The following is a 14,347-nucleotide window of genomic DNA, read 5'->3' as shown; positions in this document are numbered from 1 at the left end:
CTCCTGACCCAGATAACCACGCAAGACGCAGGGCTCAACTCCATGGCTGGAGGTGCCGTTACACACCCATCGTCTTTGTAACTTTAGCGCTTACCTGCAAGGCATGGGACAAGCAGCCATTTGTCCGCTCTCTTATCCCGACCGTGTTCAGAGCTTCTCGGGCATAGTCATCTGCTTGCTTCACAAACATATTGGTTTCCATATTGGATGTCAAGTTGGTGGAAACCAAAAGAGGCATCACGCACTAAAAAACAACATCCATCTCAGCTATGTTGCGTACTTTTCTTATTTACACAATATTTCTCTTATTGTTTGAGGTGGCAGGAAAGATGTTAAATATCCAACTATTCCAATGATCTCTTGGTCAACCTCGTGTCTTACACCCTCTATAAACTTGAGCTCATCCAAAACTTGGCTATCCGTATACTAACTCGCACTGAGTCCCGCTCACCCATCATCCCCTGTGCTCGCTAACCTGCAATGGCTCCCAGTTAAGCAACGCCTCGATTTCAAAATTCTCATCCTTGTTTTCAGATCCCACCATGGCCTGTCCCCTCCCTTTTCTAAGTAATCTCCTCCAGTCCCACAACACCCCCCTCTGTCCAGAGATCTCTGCGCTCCTCCAATTAAGGTCTCTTGCCCATCCCCCAGATTTCTATCACTCCATATTGGCGGCCGTACCATCAGCTGCCTGGGCCCTAAGCTCTGGAATTCCCTCCCTAAACCTCTCCTCCTTTAAAATGTTCCTTAAAACCTATCTCTTTGACCAAGCTTTTCGGCACCTGCCCTAATATCTCTGTGTAGCTCGAGGTCAAATTTTGTTTGATAATGCTCCTGAGCTAATATTTCCCGATGGGGATCAGTGTCCAATTTTTATCTGATAGCACTGCTGTTAAGTACCCTTGGAGGTTTTACTATGTTAAAGGCGCTGTATAAATGAAAGTTGTTGATATCCAAGTCAAGATTAGAGATATCTTGTACTTTTAGCAGCCAGTATTTTCAGGTTGGGTGTGATGTGAGTTAGATTCAGCGCAGGGCTCCACCTGGACCGTCCATTAAACACAGCACGGACTGGATGAGAAAGAAGGGAAACCTGTATCATGTCTTACATCCTCGGGGCATTCCCCAGCACTAATTAATTACTTTTTGAAGTGTAATCGTTGTTACATAAGCAAACACAGCATAGCCAAGTCCCACATACAGCCAATTAGATCAGTTTGCGATGGTATTAGTCACCAACAACGTGTATTTATATAGCACCTTTAACGTAGTGAAATGACCCAAGGCCCTTCACAGGAGTACTATGAGATAAAAAATTTGACACTGAGCCGCATAAGTAGAAATTAGGGCAGATGACCAAAAGTTTGGTCAAAGAGGTATGTTTTAAGGAGCGTCTTGAAAGAGGAAAGAGAGGCGGAGAGGTTTAGGGAGGGAGTTCCAGAGATTAGGACCCAGGCAACAGAAGGCACGGCCACCAATGGTGGAGCGATTATAATCAGGGATGCTCAAGAGGGCTGAATTAAAGGAGCGCAGATATCTCGGGGGGTTGTGGGGCTGGAGGAGATTACAGAGATAGGGTGGGGCGAGGGCCATGGAGGGATTTGAAAACAAAGATGAGAATTTTGAAATCGAGGCGTTGCTTAACCGGAAGCCAATGTAGGTCAGCGAGCACAGGGGGTGATGGGTGAGCGGGACTGGGTGCGAGTTAGGACACGGGGCAGCGAGCATAGTGGGTGATGAGTGAGCGGGACTGGGTGCGAGTTAGGACACGGGGCAGCGAGCACAGGGGGTGATGGGTGAGCGGGACTGGGTGCGAGTTAGGACACGGGGCAGTGAGCACAGGGGGTGATGGGTGAGCGGGACTGGGTGCGAGTTAGGACACGGGGAAGCGAGCACAGGGGGTGATGGGTGAGCGGGACTGGGTGTGAGTTAGGACACGGGGCAGCGAGCACAGGGGGTGATGGGTGAGCAGGACTCGGTGCGAGTTAGGACACGGGGCAGCGAGCACTGGGGGTGATGGGTGAGCGGGACTGGGTGCGAGTTAGGACACGGGGCAGCGATCACAGGGGGTGATGGGTGAGCGGGACTCGGTGCGAGTTAGGACACGGGGCAGCGATCACAGGGGGTGATGGGTGAGTGGGACTAGGTGCGAGTTAGGACACGGGGCAGCGAGCACAGGGGGTGATGGGTGAGTGGGACTCGGTGCGAGTTGGGACACGGGGCAGTGAGCACAGGGGGTGATGGGTGAGTGGGACTCGGTGCGAGTTCGGACACGGGGCAGCGAGCACAGGGGGTGATGGGTGAGTGGGACTTGGTCGAGGGAGAACTGTTGGCCAGGACATCCAGAAAACTCCCTGCCCCTCTTCAAATAGTGCCCACCTGAGCAGGCAGACGTGCCCTCAGTTTAACATCTCATCTGAAAGACGGTACATCTAATATTGCAGCTTTCCTCAACACTGCACCAAAGTGATCAAATCAGAAATGGGACTTCAAGGCACAACCTTCTGACTCAGGAAGTGAAAGTGCTATCAGCTGAGCCAAGCTACCAACAAGGACTCCCAAGATCGGATACGGGATGATTAGCATGCCTTTGCCTCAGAATAACTCGCCCTCCTGTACATTTGGAGCCTATCTCTCTCTCAGATTAGCCATTCTCAAGGATCCTGAGTGTGACTGTCGATCAATGTAAGTTTGTGCTTGGGATTCAGAGCCACAAGCACCTGCTCAGACTTTGTACATAGAACATACAGCACAGAGACAGGTCATTCGGCACAACAGGTCTGTGCCGGCGTTTATGCTCCACACCAAGCTTTTGGTCATCTGCCTTAATTTCTTACGTGGCTCAGTGTCGACGTTATTTGTTTTGTCTTTAGCAATCCTGTGATGTGCCTTGGGACAGTTTACAATGTTCATCATCATCATCATCATCATAGGCAGTCCCTCGGAATCCAGGAAGACTTGCTTCCACTCCTGAAGTGAGTTCTGTGATGGCTGAACAGTCCGATACGAGAGCCACAGTCCCTGTCACAGGTGGGACAGACAGTGGTTGAGGGAAGGGGAGGGTGGGACTGGTTTGTCGCACGCTCCTTCCGCTGCCTGCGCTTGGTTTCTGCACGCTCTCGGCGACGAGACTCGAGGTGCTCAGCGCCCTCCCGGATGCACTTCCTCCACTTAGGGCGGTTTTGGGCCAGGGACTCCGAGGTTTCAGTGGGAATGTTGCACTTTATCAGGGAGGTTTTGAGGGTGTCCTTGTAACGTTTCCTCTGTCCACCTTTGGCTCGTTTGCCGTGAAGGAGTTCCGAGTAGAGTGCTTGCTTTGGGAGTCTCGTGTCTGGCATGCGGACAATGTGGCCCTGCCCAGCGGAGCTGGTCGAGTGTGGTCAGTGTTTCGATGCTGGGGATGTTAGCCTGCTGAGGCACTGAAATATGGCGGAGAGGCACTGGCGAGAATACACGACCTCATCTCTCTCATCTGGAGGAAGGAGAGCATGCCGGGAGATCTCAGAGATGCAGTAATCGTAACCAATGTTTAAAAAAGGGGACAAGTCCGACTGCGGCAACTACAGAGAAATCTCCCTGCTATCAGCCACTGGGAAAGTCGTCACTAGAGTCCTCCTCAATCGTCTTCTTCCCGTGGCCGAGGAGCTCCTCCCGGAGTCACAGTCACGGAGCACAACTGACATGATTTCTGCAGCACGACAGCTGCAGGAAAAATGCCGGGAACAGCAGCAGCCCTTATACATGGTCTTATGTGAAAGGCGCTATATAAATATAAGATGTTATTGATGTTGTTGAAACCACAACCTTCTGACTGAGAGGCGAGAGTGCTGCCATTGAGCCAAGGCCAACACCTCGAAACTACGTGGGATGAAACACCACAATGCCACATCAACCAAGACTGGGCAAAGAATGAGATTAGCCCACCTCACATGCTTTGGTCATCCAACAATCCTAGTCACGCCCACAGCTGCCACGTCCATTCTACAATTCTCATCTTATCTTGAGTGTTTTCAATCAGCAGGAAGGAGAATAAAAAAGTAATGTGTTTTGCCATACCTGTACAATAATGCCCCTTGGCTTGTACTCTGCGTTCAGTGCTCGAGAAAAGAAATCAACAAAGACCTGTGGGGGAAGAAGGGCCCAGAGTGAAGAGCACAGTCATCAAAAGAACCACCCTGATCCTGCAGCCCCCTTTGCCCATTACTTAAAACATTCAAATTATGCTAAACCTTTATAAATCATGGTGAGTGCGCAGCTGGCCAAGCTGGGCCACCACAGGAAGGATGTCAAGGCCTTAGAGAGGGTGCCGAGGAGATTTAGCAGAATGGGTCCAGGGATGAAGGACTTCAGTGAGGTGGATAGACTGGAGAAGTTGGGATTGTTCTCCTTAGAGCAGGGAAGGATAAGGCGAGATTTAATAGAGGTGTTCAAAATCATGACCGTAAATAAGGAGACACTGTTCCCGGGGGCAGGAGGGTCGGTAACCAGAGGGACACAGATTGACGATAATCGGCGATGGAACCAGAGGGGGAGATGGGGAGAATGTTTTTACGCAGCGAGTTGTTGTGATCGGGAACGCGCTGCCTGCAAGGGCGGTGGGAGCAGATTCAATAGTAACTTTTGAAAAGGAATCGGTTCAATACTTTAAGGGGAAAGATCTGTGGTGTTATGGAGAAAGCAGGGGAGTGGGACTAATTGGATAGCTCTTTCAAAGAGCCGGCACAGGCTCGATGGGCAGAATAGACTCCTCCTGCGTTGTAAGATTCCACGTCAGTATGTGATTTCTACCCTTAACGGAAATGAGCAGAAATCATTTGTTTACTGCACATGCCCTAATCTGGGGAACATCTGTTGAGCCACTGCAATAGTCAGGCCTCGGTTTAACATGTTATCCAAAGGGCAGCACCTCCCGACAATGCAGCACTCTCAATAGTGCACTGGAGCGTCGGCCTATATTACGTGCCCAAGTCTCGTGGAACGTGGCTCGAACCTGCAACCTTCTGAGAGCGAGAGCGCTATCCACTGAGCCAGTTAAATAACAAGAAAATACCTTGGTAGCTGAATACATGGTGAGTAGCGGATGTGGGTGAGTCCCAGCTTCTGAAGAGATGTTGATGACGACGCCCTTTTTCCTGCCAAGTTCAAAACAAACACCATTACCTGAATAGAGGGAAGGACCAAGGCAACTTTTCTTTTGAGGCGGAGAAGATACAAGGACCACAGTGCAGGACACCACCAACATCGAATAGAGTGGGACAAAGAATCTGGGGTGAAATCAAGAAATAGGGGATTGGCGGCAAATGGGTCCTCGATTTAACATCTCATTCAAAAGACGGCACCTCAGACAGTGCGCGTTCCCTCTGTACTGCTCTCCGACAGTGCGGCACTCCCTCAGCACTGCCCCTCCGACAGTGCGGCACTCCCTCAGTACTGATCCTCCGACAGTGCAGCACCTCGTCAATAATGCCCCTGACAGTGCGGCACTCCCTCAGCACTGCCCCTCCGACAGTGCGGCACTCCCTCAGTACTGCCCCTCCGACAGTGCGGCACACCCCCTCAGTACTGACCCTCCGACAGTGCGGCGCTCCCTCAGTACTGACCCTCCGACAGTGCGGCGCTCCCTCAGCACTGACCCTCCGACAGTGCGGCGCTCCCTCAGCACTGACCCTCCGACAGTGCGGCGCTCCCTCAGCACTGACCCTCCGACAGTGCGGCGCTCCCTCAGCACTGACCCTCCGACAGTGCGGCGCTCCCTCAGTACTGACCCTCCGACAGTGCGGCGCTCCCTCAGCACTGACCCTCCGACAGTGCGGGGCTCCCTCAGTACTGCCCATCCGACAGTGCGGCGCTCCCTCAGCACTGCCCCTCCGACAGTGCGGCGCTCCCTCAGCACTGCCCCTCCAACAGTGCGGTGCTCCCTCAGCACTGCCCCTCCGACAGTGCGGGGCTCCCTCAGTACTGCCCATCCGACAGTGCGGCGCTCCCTCAGCACTGTCCCTCCGACAGCGCAGTGCGGCGCTCCCTCAGCACTGCCCCTCCGACAGTGCGGCGCTCCCTCAGTACTGCCCATCCGACAGTGCGGCGCTCCCTCAGCACTGCCCCTCCGACAGTGCGGCGCTCCCTCAGTACTGACCCTCCGACAGTGCGGCGCTCCCTCAGCACTGCCCCTCCAACAGTGCGGCGCTCCTTCAGTACTGACCCTCCAACAGTGCGGCGCTCCCTCAGTACTGACCCTCCGACAGTGCGGCACTCCCTCAGCACTGACCCTCCGACAGTTTCTGCATCCACCACTCTTCCAGGCAGGGAGTTCCAGATCCCCACAACCCTCTTTGTAAAGAAGCCCCCCCCCACCCCCTCAAATCCCCTCGAAATCTTCCACCAACCCCTTAAAACTATGCCCCCTCGTAATAGACCCCACCACCAATGGAAATAGAGCCTTACTATCCACTATGTCCAGGCCCCTCAATATGTTGTACACCTCGATGAGGTCTCCTCTCAACCGCCTCTGTTCCAATGAAAATAAACCCAGGTTATCAAATCTGTCCTCATAACTAAGATTCTCCATTCCAGGCAGCTTCCTAGTCTCCTCTGCACTCTCTCTAGTGCAATCACGTCCTTCCTATAATACGGCGACCAGAACTGCATGTGGTACTCCCGCTGTGGCCTAACCAAAGTATCATACAATTTAAGCATAACCTCCCCGTTCTTATATTCTATGCCTCGGCCAATAAAGGCAAGCATTCCGTATGCCTTCTTAACCACCTTATCCACCTGGCCTGCTACTTTCAGGGATCTGTGGACAAGCACTCCAAGGTACCTTTGTTCATCTACATTATTAAGTGGCTTAATGTGTATACCCTTTCCTTATTAGCCCTCCCAAAGTGCATTACCTCACACTTCTCCGACTTAAATTCCATTTGCCACTGCTCTGCCCACCTAACTAGTAGATTGATATCCTCCTGCAGCCCATGACTTTCCTCTTCATTATCAACCACACAATCAATTTTAGTGTCGCCTGCAAATTTCTTAATCATACTCCCTATATTCAAATCGAAATCGTTGATATATACCACAAAAAGCAAGGGACCCAGTAGCGAGCCCTGCAGAAACCCACTGGAAACATCCTTCCAGTCACAAAAACATCAAACATTACCCTTTGCTTCCTACCTCCAAGCCAAGTTCTGTCCTCCCTTAGCACTGCCCCTCCGACAGTGCGGCGCTCCCTCAGCACTGCCCCTCCGACAGTGCGGCGCTCCCTCAGCACTGCCCCTCCGACAGTGCGGCGCTCCATCAGCACTGCCCCTCTGACAGTGCGGCGCTCCCTCAGCACTGCCCCTCCGACAATGCGGGGCTCCCTCAGCACTGCCCCTCTGACAGTGCGGCGCTCCCTCAGCACTGCCCCTCCGACAGTGCGGCGCTCCATCAGCACTGCCCCTCCGACAGTGCGGCGCTCCATCAGCACTGCCCCTCCGACAGTGCGGCGCTCCATCAGCACTGCCCCTCCGACAATGCGGCGCTCCCTCAGTACTGCCCCGCCGACAGTGCGGCGCTCCCTCAGCACTGCCCCTCCGACAGTGCGGCGCTCCCTCAGTACTGCCCCTCCGACAGTGCGGCGCTCCCTCAGCACTGCCCCTCCGACAGTGCGGCGCTCCCTCAGCACTGCACTGGGAGTGTCAGCTTAGATTATGTGCTCAAATCTCTGGTGTGGGGCTTGAACCCACGACCTTAGGCTTGTGGGTACAAAGCTGGAACTTCTAACATCAGTCTCCCCCATCCCTTGTGAGCTCTGCCTCTCCCCTTCGCGTTTGAAGCAAGTTTGAGATTGTCAATGTGTGAAGGAGCAAATTGTGCAGATGTTAAACTCCTGCAGCAGTTACTCTGGCGGTAAAATGCAATTTGCAATTCACTTTCCTTAATTGCTTGTACTTCGTGCTTAACACTCAGCTTTGAAGAGGAGAAATCTCACCGCTCCCCAAACTGGAAATTTCTGGAATGTAAACTGGATCCAAGCAGTCTGAATTTTAACAGTTTTCCACCTGCACCTCAATTTGCTTTCCATAAAAACGTAAGAATTAGGAGCAGGAGGTGGCCATTCGGCCTCTCGAGCCTGCTCCGCTATTCAACGAGATCACGGTTGATCTTTTACCTCAACTCCACTCTCCTGCCCAATCCCCTTATCCCTCGATTCCCTTATTATCCAAAAATCTATCGCTCTCAGTCTTGAATATACTGAACGACTGAGCCTCCACAGCCCTCTGGGCAGAGAATTCCAGAGATTCACCACCCTCTGAGTGAAGAAGTTTCTCCTCATCTCTGCCCTACATGACCGGCGTCTACGTGAAAGTGGGGTGTTCAGTTAATTTTAAGTGTCGCACGGTAAACATCAAGCTCAAACCCTTGCCCCACCTCAGCCTCCCCCAACCCCTCGATGGTTGCACTTGATAATAAAGTAACCCTGACCTCCCAAGAAACAAGCTGCTACTATACCTTTCCAGCATGCCGGGCAGGACAATTCTGGTCATCTAGCAAGGAGGAAAGAGGCACCAGTTAGATACGACGCACTCGCGAAAGGAGAAATATTAAATGCTAATAACTTAACAATCTTTATTGCATAAATTGCTGCCTTGATTATTGAAAGCTCACACTTTTAAATGTCTGCCAATTGAAACATTTGAAATGGGCTCCCAACTTATTCTTGGCAATATAACAATTTGCATATATATAGCGGCTTTATCACAGTAAAACGTCCTCAAGGCACTTCACAGGAGCATTAAGCAAACAAAACCTGACACACAAGGAGATATAAGGACAGCTTTTTGTTCATTCGTTCCTGGGATATGGGCGTCGCTGGCAAGGCCGGCATTTATTGCCCATCCCTAATCGCCCCTGGAGAAGGTGGTGGTGAGCCGCCTTCTTGAACCGCTGCAGTCCGTGTGGTGAAGGTGCTCCCACAGTGCTGTTCGGGAGGGAGTTCCAGGATTGTGACCCAGCGACGATGAAGGAACGGCCGATATATTTCCAAGTCGGGATGGTGTGTGACTGGGAGGGGAACGTGGAGGTGGTGGTGTTCCCATGGGCCTGCTGCCCTTGTCCTTCTAGGTGGTAGAGGTCGCGGGTTTGGGAGGTGCTGCCGAAGAAGCCTTGGCGAGTTGCTGCAGTGCATCTTGTAGATGGTGCACACTGCAGCCAGGGGGCGCCGGTGGTGGAGGGAGTGAGTGTTGAAGGTGGTGGAGGGAGTGAGTGTTGAAGGTGGTGGAGGGAGTGAGTGTTGAAGGTGGTGGAGGGAGTGAGTGTTGGAGGTGGTGGATGGGGGGCCGGTCAAGCGGGTTGCTTTGTCCTGGATGGTGTCAAGCTTCTTGAGCTTGGCCAAAGAAGTAGGTTTTAAGGAATGTCTTAAAATGAGGAGTGAGCAGTAGCGAAGCGGAGAAGTTTAGGAGGGAATTCCAGAGCTTGGGGCCTAGGCAGCTGAAAACATGCCCACCAGGGGAGTTATCCCCGGTGTCCTGGGGCCAATATTTATCCCTCAACTAACATCACTTAAACAGATTATCTGGTCATTATCACATTGCTGTTTGTGGGACCTTGCTGTGCGCAATTGGCTGTACATTTCCTACATTACAACCATGACGACACTTTAAAAAGTACTTGGTTGGCTGTAAAGTGCTTTGGGATGTCCGGTGGGTGTGAAAGTTGCTATATAAATGTGCCTTTCTTTTCTTGCAGATGTGGTGCCACAATGCCAATTATATCACCCTCCACAGACAAATGTGGGGGACACTGTCTCTTTAATTAAACACACAGTACATCGCAGTATTTCAATGCTCACCATCAGGACAGAAAGGATATTGCAGTTCATGATATCAAGAATTTCCTGAAATAAAAAAAAAACATATCTAGAAAGATTTCTCTCGATTCTACACAGCAGTGTTTTTTTTCTGCAATTGTTTCTCTCTCCACCCCATCCTGAAGTCACTCAATCCTACTGAGGTACAGTTACACGAGGACCAATGAGCCTCAGGTACCTGGCTGAGTGACCATTCTCCCGTGTGCGAGCCCAGAATGCAAGCGTCGGCAGGACAGTTGACCACTTAGCCCAGCCTGATCCTTCCCTCATCAGAGGTCTACACATGCAGCAATTTCTACAGGGCTCGCTGGACAGTGGTGTAGAGCAGTGATCCATGTCAGCCATAGCTCAGTGGGCAGCACTCTCACCTCGGAGTCAGAAGGTTGTGGGTTCAAGTCCCGTTCCAGGGACTTGAGCACGAAAAATCTAGGCTGACAACCCAGTGCAGTGCTGAGGGAGTGCCGCACTGTCGGAGGTGTCGTCTTTCAATCAGGATGGCCGAATGGTCGAAGGCACTGTGTTCAAATTGCAGTCTCTTCTGGAGACATAGGTTCGAATCCCACTTCTGACATTCCTTAATTAAGGAAGAATGTTCCCAATGTTGGGGAAGTCTAGAACCAGGGGGTCACAGTCTAAGGATAAGGGGTAAGCCATTTAGGACGAGATGAGGAGAAACAACTTCTCTGAGAGAGTTGTTAACCTGTGGAATTCCCTACTGCAGAAAGTTGTTGAGGCCAGTTCGTGGGATATATTCAAAAGTGAGTTAGATGTGGCCCTTACGGCTAAAGGGATCAAGGGGAATGGAGAGAAAGCAGGAATGGGGTACTGAGGTTGAATGATCAGCCATGATCTTATTGAATGGTGGTGCAGACTCGAATGGCCTACTCCTGCACCTATTTTCTATGTTTTGGATGAGGCCCGGTCTGCTCTCTCAAATGGACGTAAAAGATCCCATGACATTATTTCAAAGAAGAGCAGGGGAGTTCTCCCCGGAGTCCTGGGGCCAATATTTATCCCTCAAATCAACATAACAAAAACAGATTATCTGGGACATTATCACATTGCTGCGTGTGGGAGCTTGCTGTGCACAAATTGGCTGCCGCGTTTCCCACGTAACAACAGTGACTACACTCCAAAAGTACTTCATCGGCTGTAAAGCGCTTTGGGACGTCCCGAGGTGGCGAAAGGCGCTATATAAATGCAAGTCTTTCTTTTTTCAACTCCCTTTGGCCTGAGCTAACTCGGCTGGGAGACTGGGATAGGGAGAGGATATTGGAGCCTCTGTGCCCGAGGGTTCCATGCACCGTAGTCAGAAGTAACATTTCTGTTAATCCTAATTCGCCGACACGAGGCGCCCTGATGGCGGGATGCCCGGTTTACCGCAATTTTGAAAGCACAAATAAGACATGCTGTTTATATACAAGAACAGGAGCATTATATCAATGCCACACACAATGCAGGATTCTGCTGCCAAAGTTCAGCTGACACTAAAGTGTAACAGGCACACGGAGATTTGGTAACCAGAATTAGCACAACCTGAGTGTGCAAGATGTCGCCCAGTACAGAACCTGCAATGTATCGGCGATCTCGCTGTACATTCTGACCTTTTCATCAAAGGCGTCAGGCCCTGCTTGGGTCAACAATTCTGATTGGATGTATTGCTGAAAGTTTCATCATATTACCTTCTGCCACGAACCTCTCTCCACCGCCCATCCCCCGCCCCTCAACACCCACTTTTCCCCCCCCATCGCCAATATTTGTACAATTAATAAACAAGTGTTCAAAGATAATGAGAGAAAAAAAACGCACAATATTTTTTACACCCCTATGATATTTGTTTCTCCTTGGGTTCGCTCACAGCAGTGTCCAAGAGATTAATCTTTAATTACTGGAGACTCCAGGTCAGTCCCGGAGGGCTGGCGACCATAAGGCCCAGGCACTGGAGAGCACTCCTTACTCTCTCAAAGCTACAGTTTTCCATTTCACTCCTGGACAGTGTTTCCTGCTGAGCCAGATCCTGGTTTGTGTTGTGGAGCCACTGGGAAATGGATCGGTAAACGCTCCAAACTCGGTTCGTGTTTGCCCTTTCTATCCAGACAGAGGAGACGGTTATTCCAACACCTGACTCTCCGAGGTGAATGCTCTGTCTGACTGCAGCAACCAGTACACACAACGAGCATGGCTTAGAGGAGGGGAGTGGGAGGGGAAGGAGGCAGGGTCTGAGGGCAAAATGCACACCAACTTCTCCCTGGAATAGAGAGACGTGGAACAAAAAATGAATCACAAAGTTAGATGAAGATGGGTGGGAGAAGGCTTGTATGGAGCACAAACACCGGCATAGACCAGTTGGGCCGAATGGCCTGTTGGAGGCAGTTCAGAGAAGGTTCACTCGGCTGATTCCGGGGATTGACATGAGGAAAGGTTGAGTAGGTTGGGCTTCCACTCATTGGAATTCAGAAGAATGAGAGGTGATTTTATCGAAACATATAAGATTATGAGGGGGCTTGACAAGGTGGATGCAGAGAGGATGTTTCTATTGATGGGGGAGACTAGAACTAGGGGGCATGATCTTAGAATAAGGAGCTGCCCATTTAAAACTGAGATGAGGAGGAATTTCTTCTCTCAGAGGGTTGTAAATCTGTGGAATTCTCTGCCTCAGAGAGCTGTGGAAGCTGGGACATTGAATAAGTTTAAGACAGAAATAGACAGTTTCTTAATGATAAGGGATAAGGGGTTATGGGGAGCGGGCGGGGAAGTGGACCTGAGTCGATGATCGGATCAGCCATGATCTTATTGAATGGCGGAGCAGGCTCGAGGGACCCTATGGCCTATTCCTGTTCCTATTTCTTATATTCTTATGTTTCTGTCACATAGATTCCGGGTAACTCTATGAACTGTGGACTGGACTGGACTAATCTTGGACTGAATGATGGACCAGATAATTGTGCCATGTAACACAAAGTTTAAGAGAATGTGTAATGTACTACACCTTAGTGACATCTGGGGCATCAAGAAAGTAACATGGAAGCATTTGGTAAGTCTTTCCAACATTGTTTACTGTGACAAAGAAAATTACAATTAGAACCAAACCACATCAACAAATGTCCAGCTCAGAAACTCGTCCCACCCAGTGCCCTGTGTCACTGACTGTATCTGTACTGATGTTAATCCAGCTCCCTCACACTGTCACTCAGTAACCCCTCTCCCCCAGCGCCCTGTGTCACTGACTGTATCTGTACTGATGTTAATCCAGCTCCCTCACACTGTCACTCAGTAACCCCTCTCCCCTAGCACCCTGTGTCACTGACTGTATCTGTACTGATGTTAATCCAGCTCCCTCACACTGTCACTCAGTAACCCCTCTCCCCCAGCACCGTGTGTCACTGACTGTATCTGTACTGATGTTAATCCAGCTCCCTCACACTGTCACTCAGTAACCCCTCTCCCCCAGCACCCTGTGTCACTGACTGTATCTGTATTGATGTTAATCCAGCTCCCTCACACTGTCACTCAGTAACCCCTCTCCCCCAGCACCCTGTGTCACTGACTGTATCTCTACTGATGTTAATCCAGCTCCCTCACACTGTCACTCAGTAACCCCTCTTCCCCAGTGCCCTGTGTCACTGACTGTATCTGTACTGATGTTAATCCAGCTCCCTCACACTGTCACTCAGTAACCCCTCTCCCCTAGCACCCTGTGTCACTGACTGTATCTGTACTGATGTTAATCTAGCTCCCTCACACTGTCACTCAGTAACCCCTTCCACCCAACAGGTTATTTACTGACTGTATCTCGCGTTAATCCAGTTCTGTAACAGGCTGCCAACATATAAAAAATAATCACAAGATATTGAACAATCAATGTGGAGTAAAACAAAACAAATTTGAATTGATGATCATTCTGTGTAACGAGTTGAGGAACACTTTCTGATGGTCACCTCCCAGCTTTGAAAACATAATTATTTATACCAATATCCCTTTCGCACGCTCTTTGATTTTTCTTATGTTCCCTGACTCCCGCGTGTACAAACGCATCAGGAAAATAGCTTTCCTTATTTTTACACCTGTATACAGGGATTTTCTCCTGCCGAGCAGAGGGATTCCTCTAGAAATGAGGAAGTTGGTAAACTTGGGAAATGAGATGGAGTTACCCAGGATTCCGATGTCCAGGTATTTCAGCGCGGCCTCGATTGGTCCATAGATCTCGGCGCCAGAGTTGAAGTCGGCCTGAATAATCTTGGTTTTCTTGCCTTGTTGCTGCTCTGCAATCACCCAGAGAGGGACAAGTTACCATCTCTCACAGTCCGAATAACTTCCACAATCACCCTGCATGTCCTCTTGCCCAAACAGTTTTCCTAGAATGATACAGCACAGAAATTCAGCGCTGTGTGTATTTGAAAGTGCAGCCGTGTTTAGTCCATTCCCCCTGCTCTCTCCCCACAGCCCGGTGAATGTTTCCCCGTCAAGTATTTATCCAATTCCCGGTTTGAAAGTTACTATTGA

General features: G+C 50.5%; 1 protein-coding gene across 1 annotated transcript in view; it reads right to left on the bottom strand.

Annotated features, from left to right (window-relative positions):
* Positions 1-14,347, bottom strand: part of LOC139232716 (very-long-chain 3-oxoacyl-CoA reductase-like) — a 52,151-nt gene that overhangs the window by 14,731 nt on the left and 23,073 nt on the right. Inside the window, exons 4-10 of the mRNA XM_070863213.1 lie at positions 13,996-14,106; positions 12,834-12,901; positions 9,827-9,871; positions 8,488-8,522; positions 5,051-5,132; positions 4,057-4,122; positions 95-244 (exon numbers count right to left, since the gene is read on the bottom strand). Of these exons, the coding sequence (XP_070719314.1) occupies positions 95-244; positions 4,057-4,122; positions 5,051-5,132; positions 8,488-8,522; positions 9,827-9,871; positions 12,834-12,901; positions 13,996-14,106 (557 nt within the window). The remainder of the gene's footprint in view (positions 1-94; positions 245-4,056; positions 4,123-5,050; positions 5,133-8,487; positions 8,523-9,826; positions 9,872-12,833; positions 12,902-13,995; positions 14,107-14,347) is intronic.

The sequence above is a fragment of the Pristiophorus japonicus genome, chromosome 20 (assembly GCF_044704955.1).
Source record: "Pristiophorus japonicus isolate sPriJap1 chromosome 20, sPriJap1.hap1, whole genome shotgun sequence".
NCBI lineage: Eukaryota > Metazoa > Chordata > Chondrichthyes > Pristiophoridae > Pristiophorus > Pristiophorus japonicus.
Note: the sequence above shows the minus strand (reverse complement) of the source record. Positions and strands in the feature narration are given on the sequence as shown.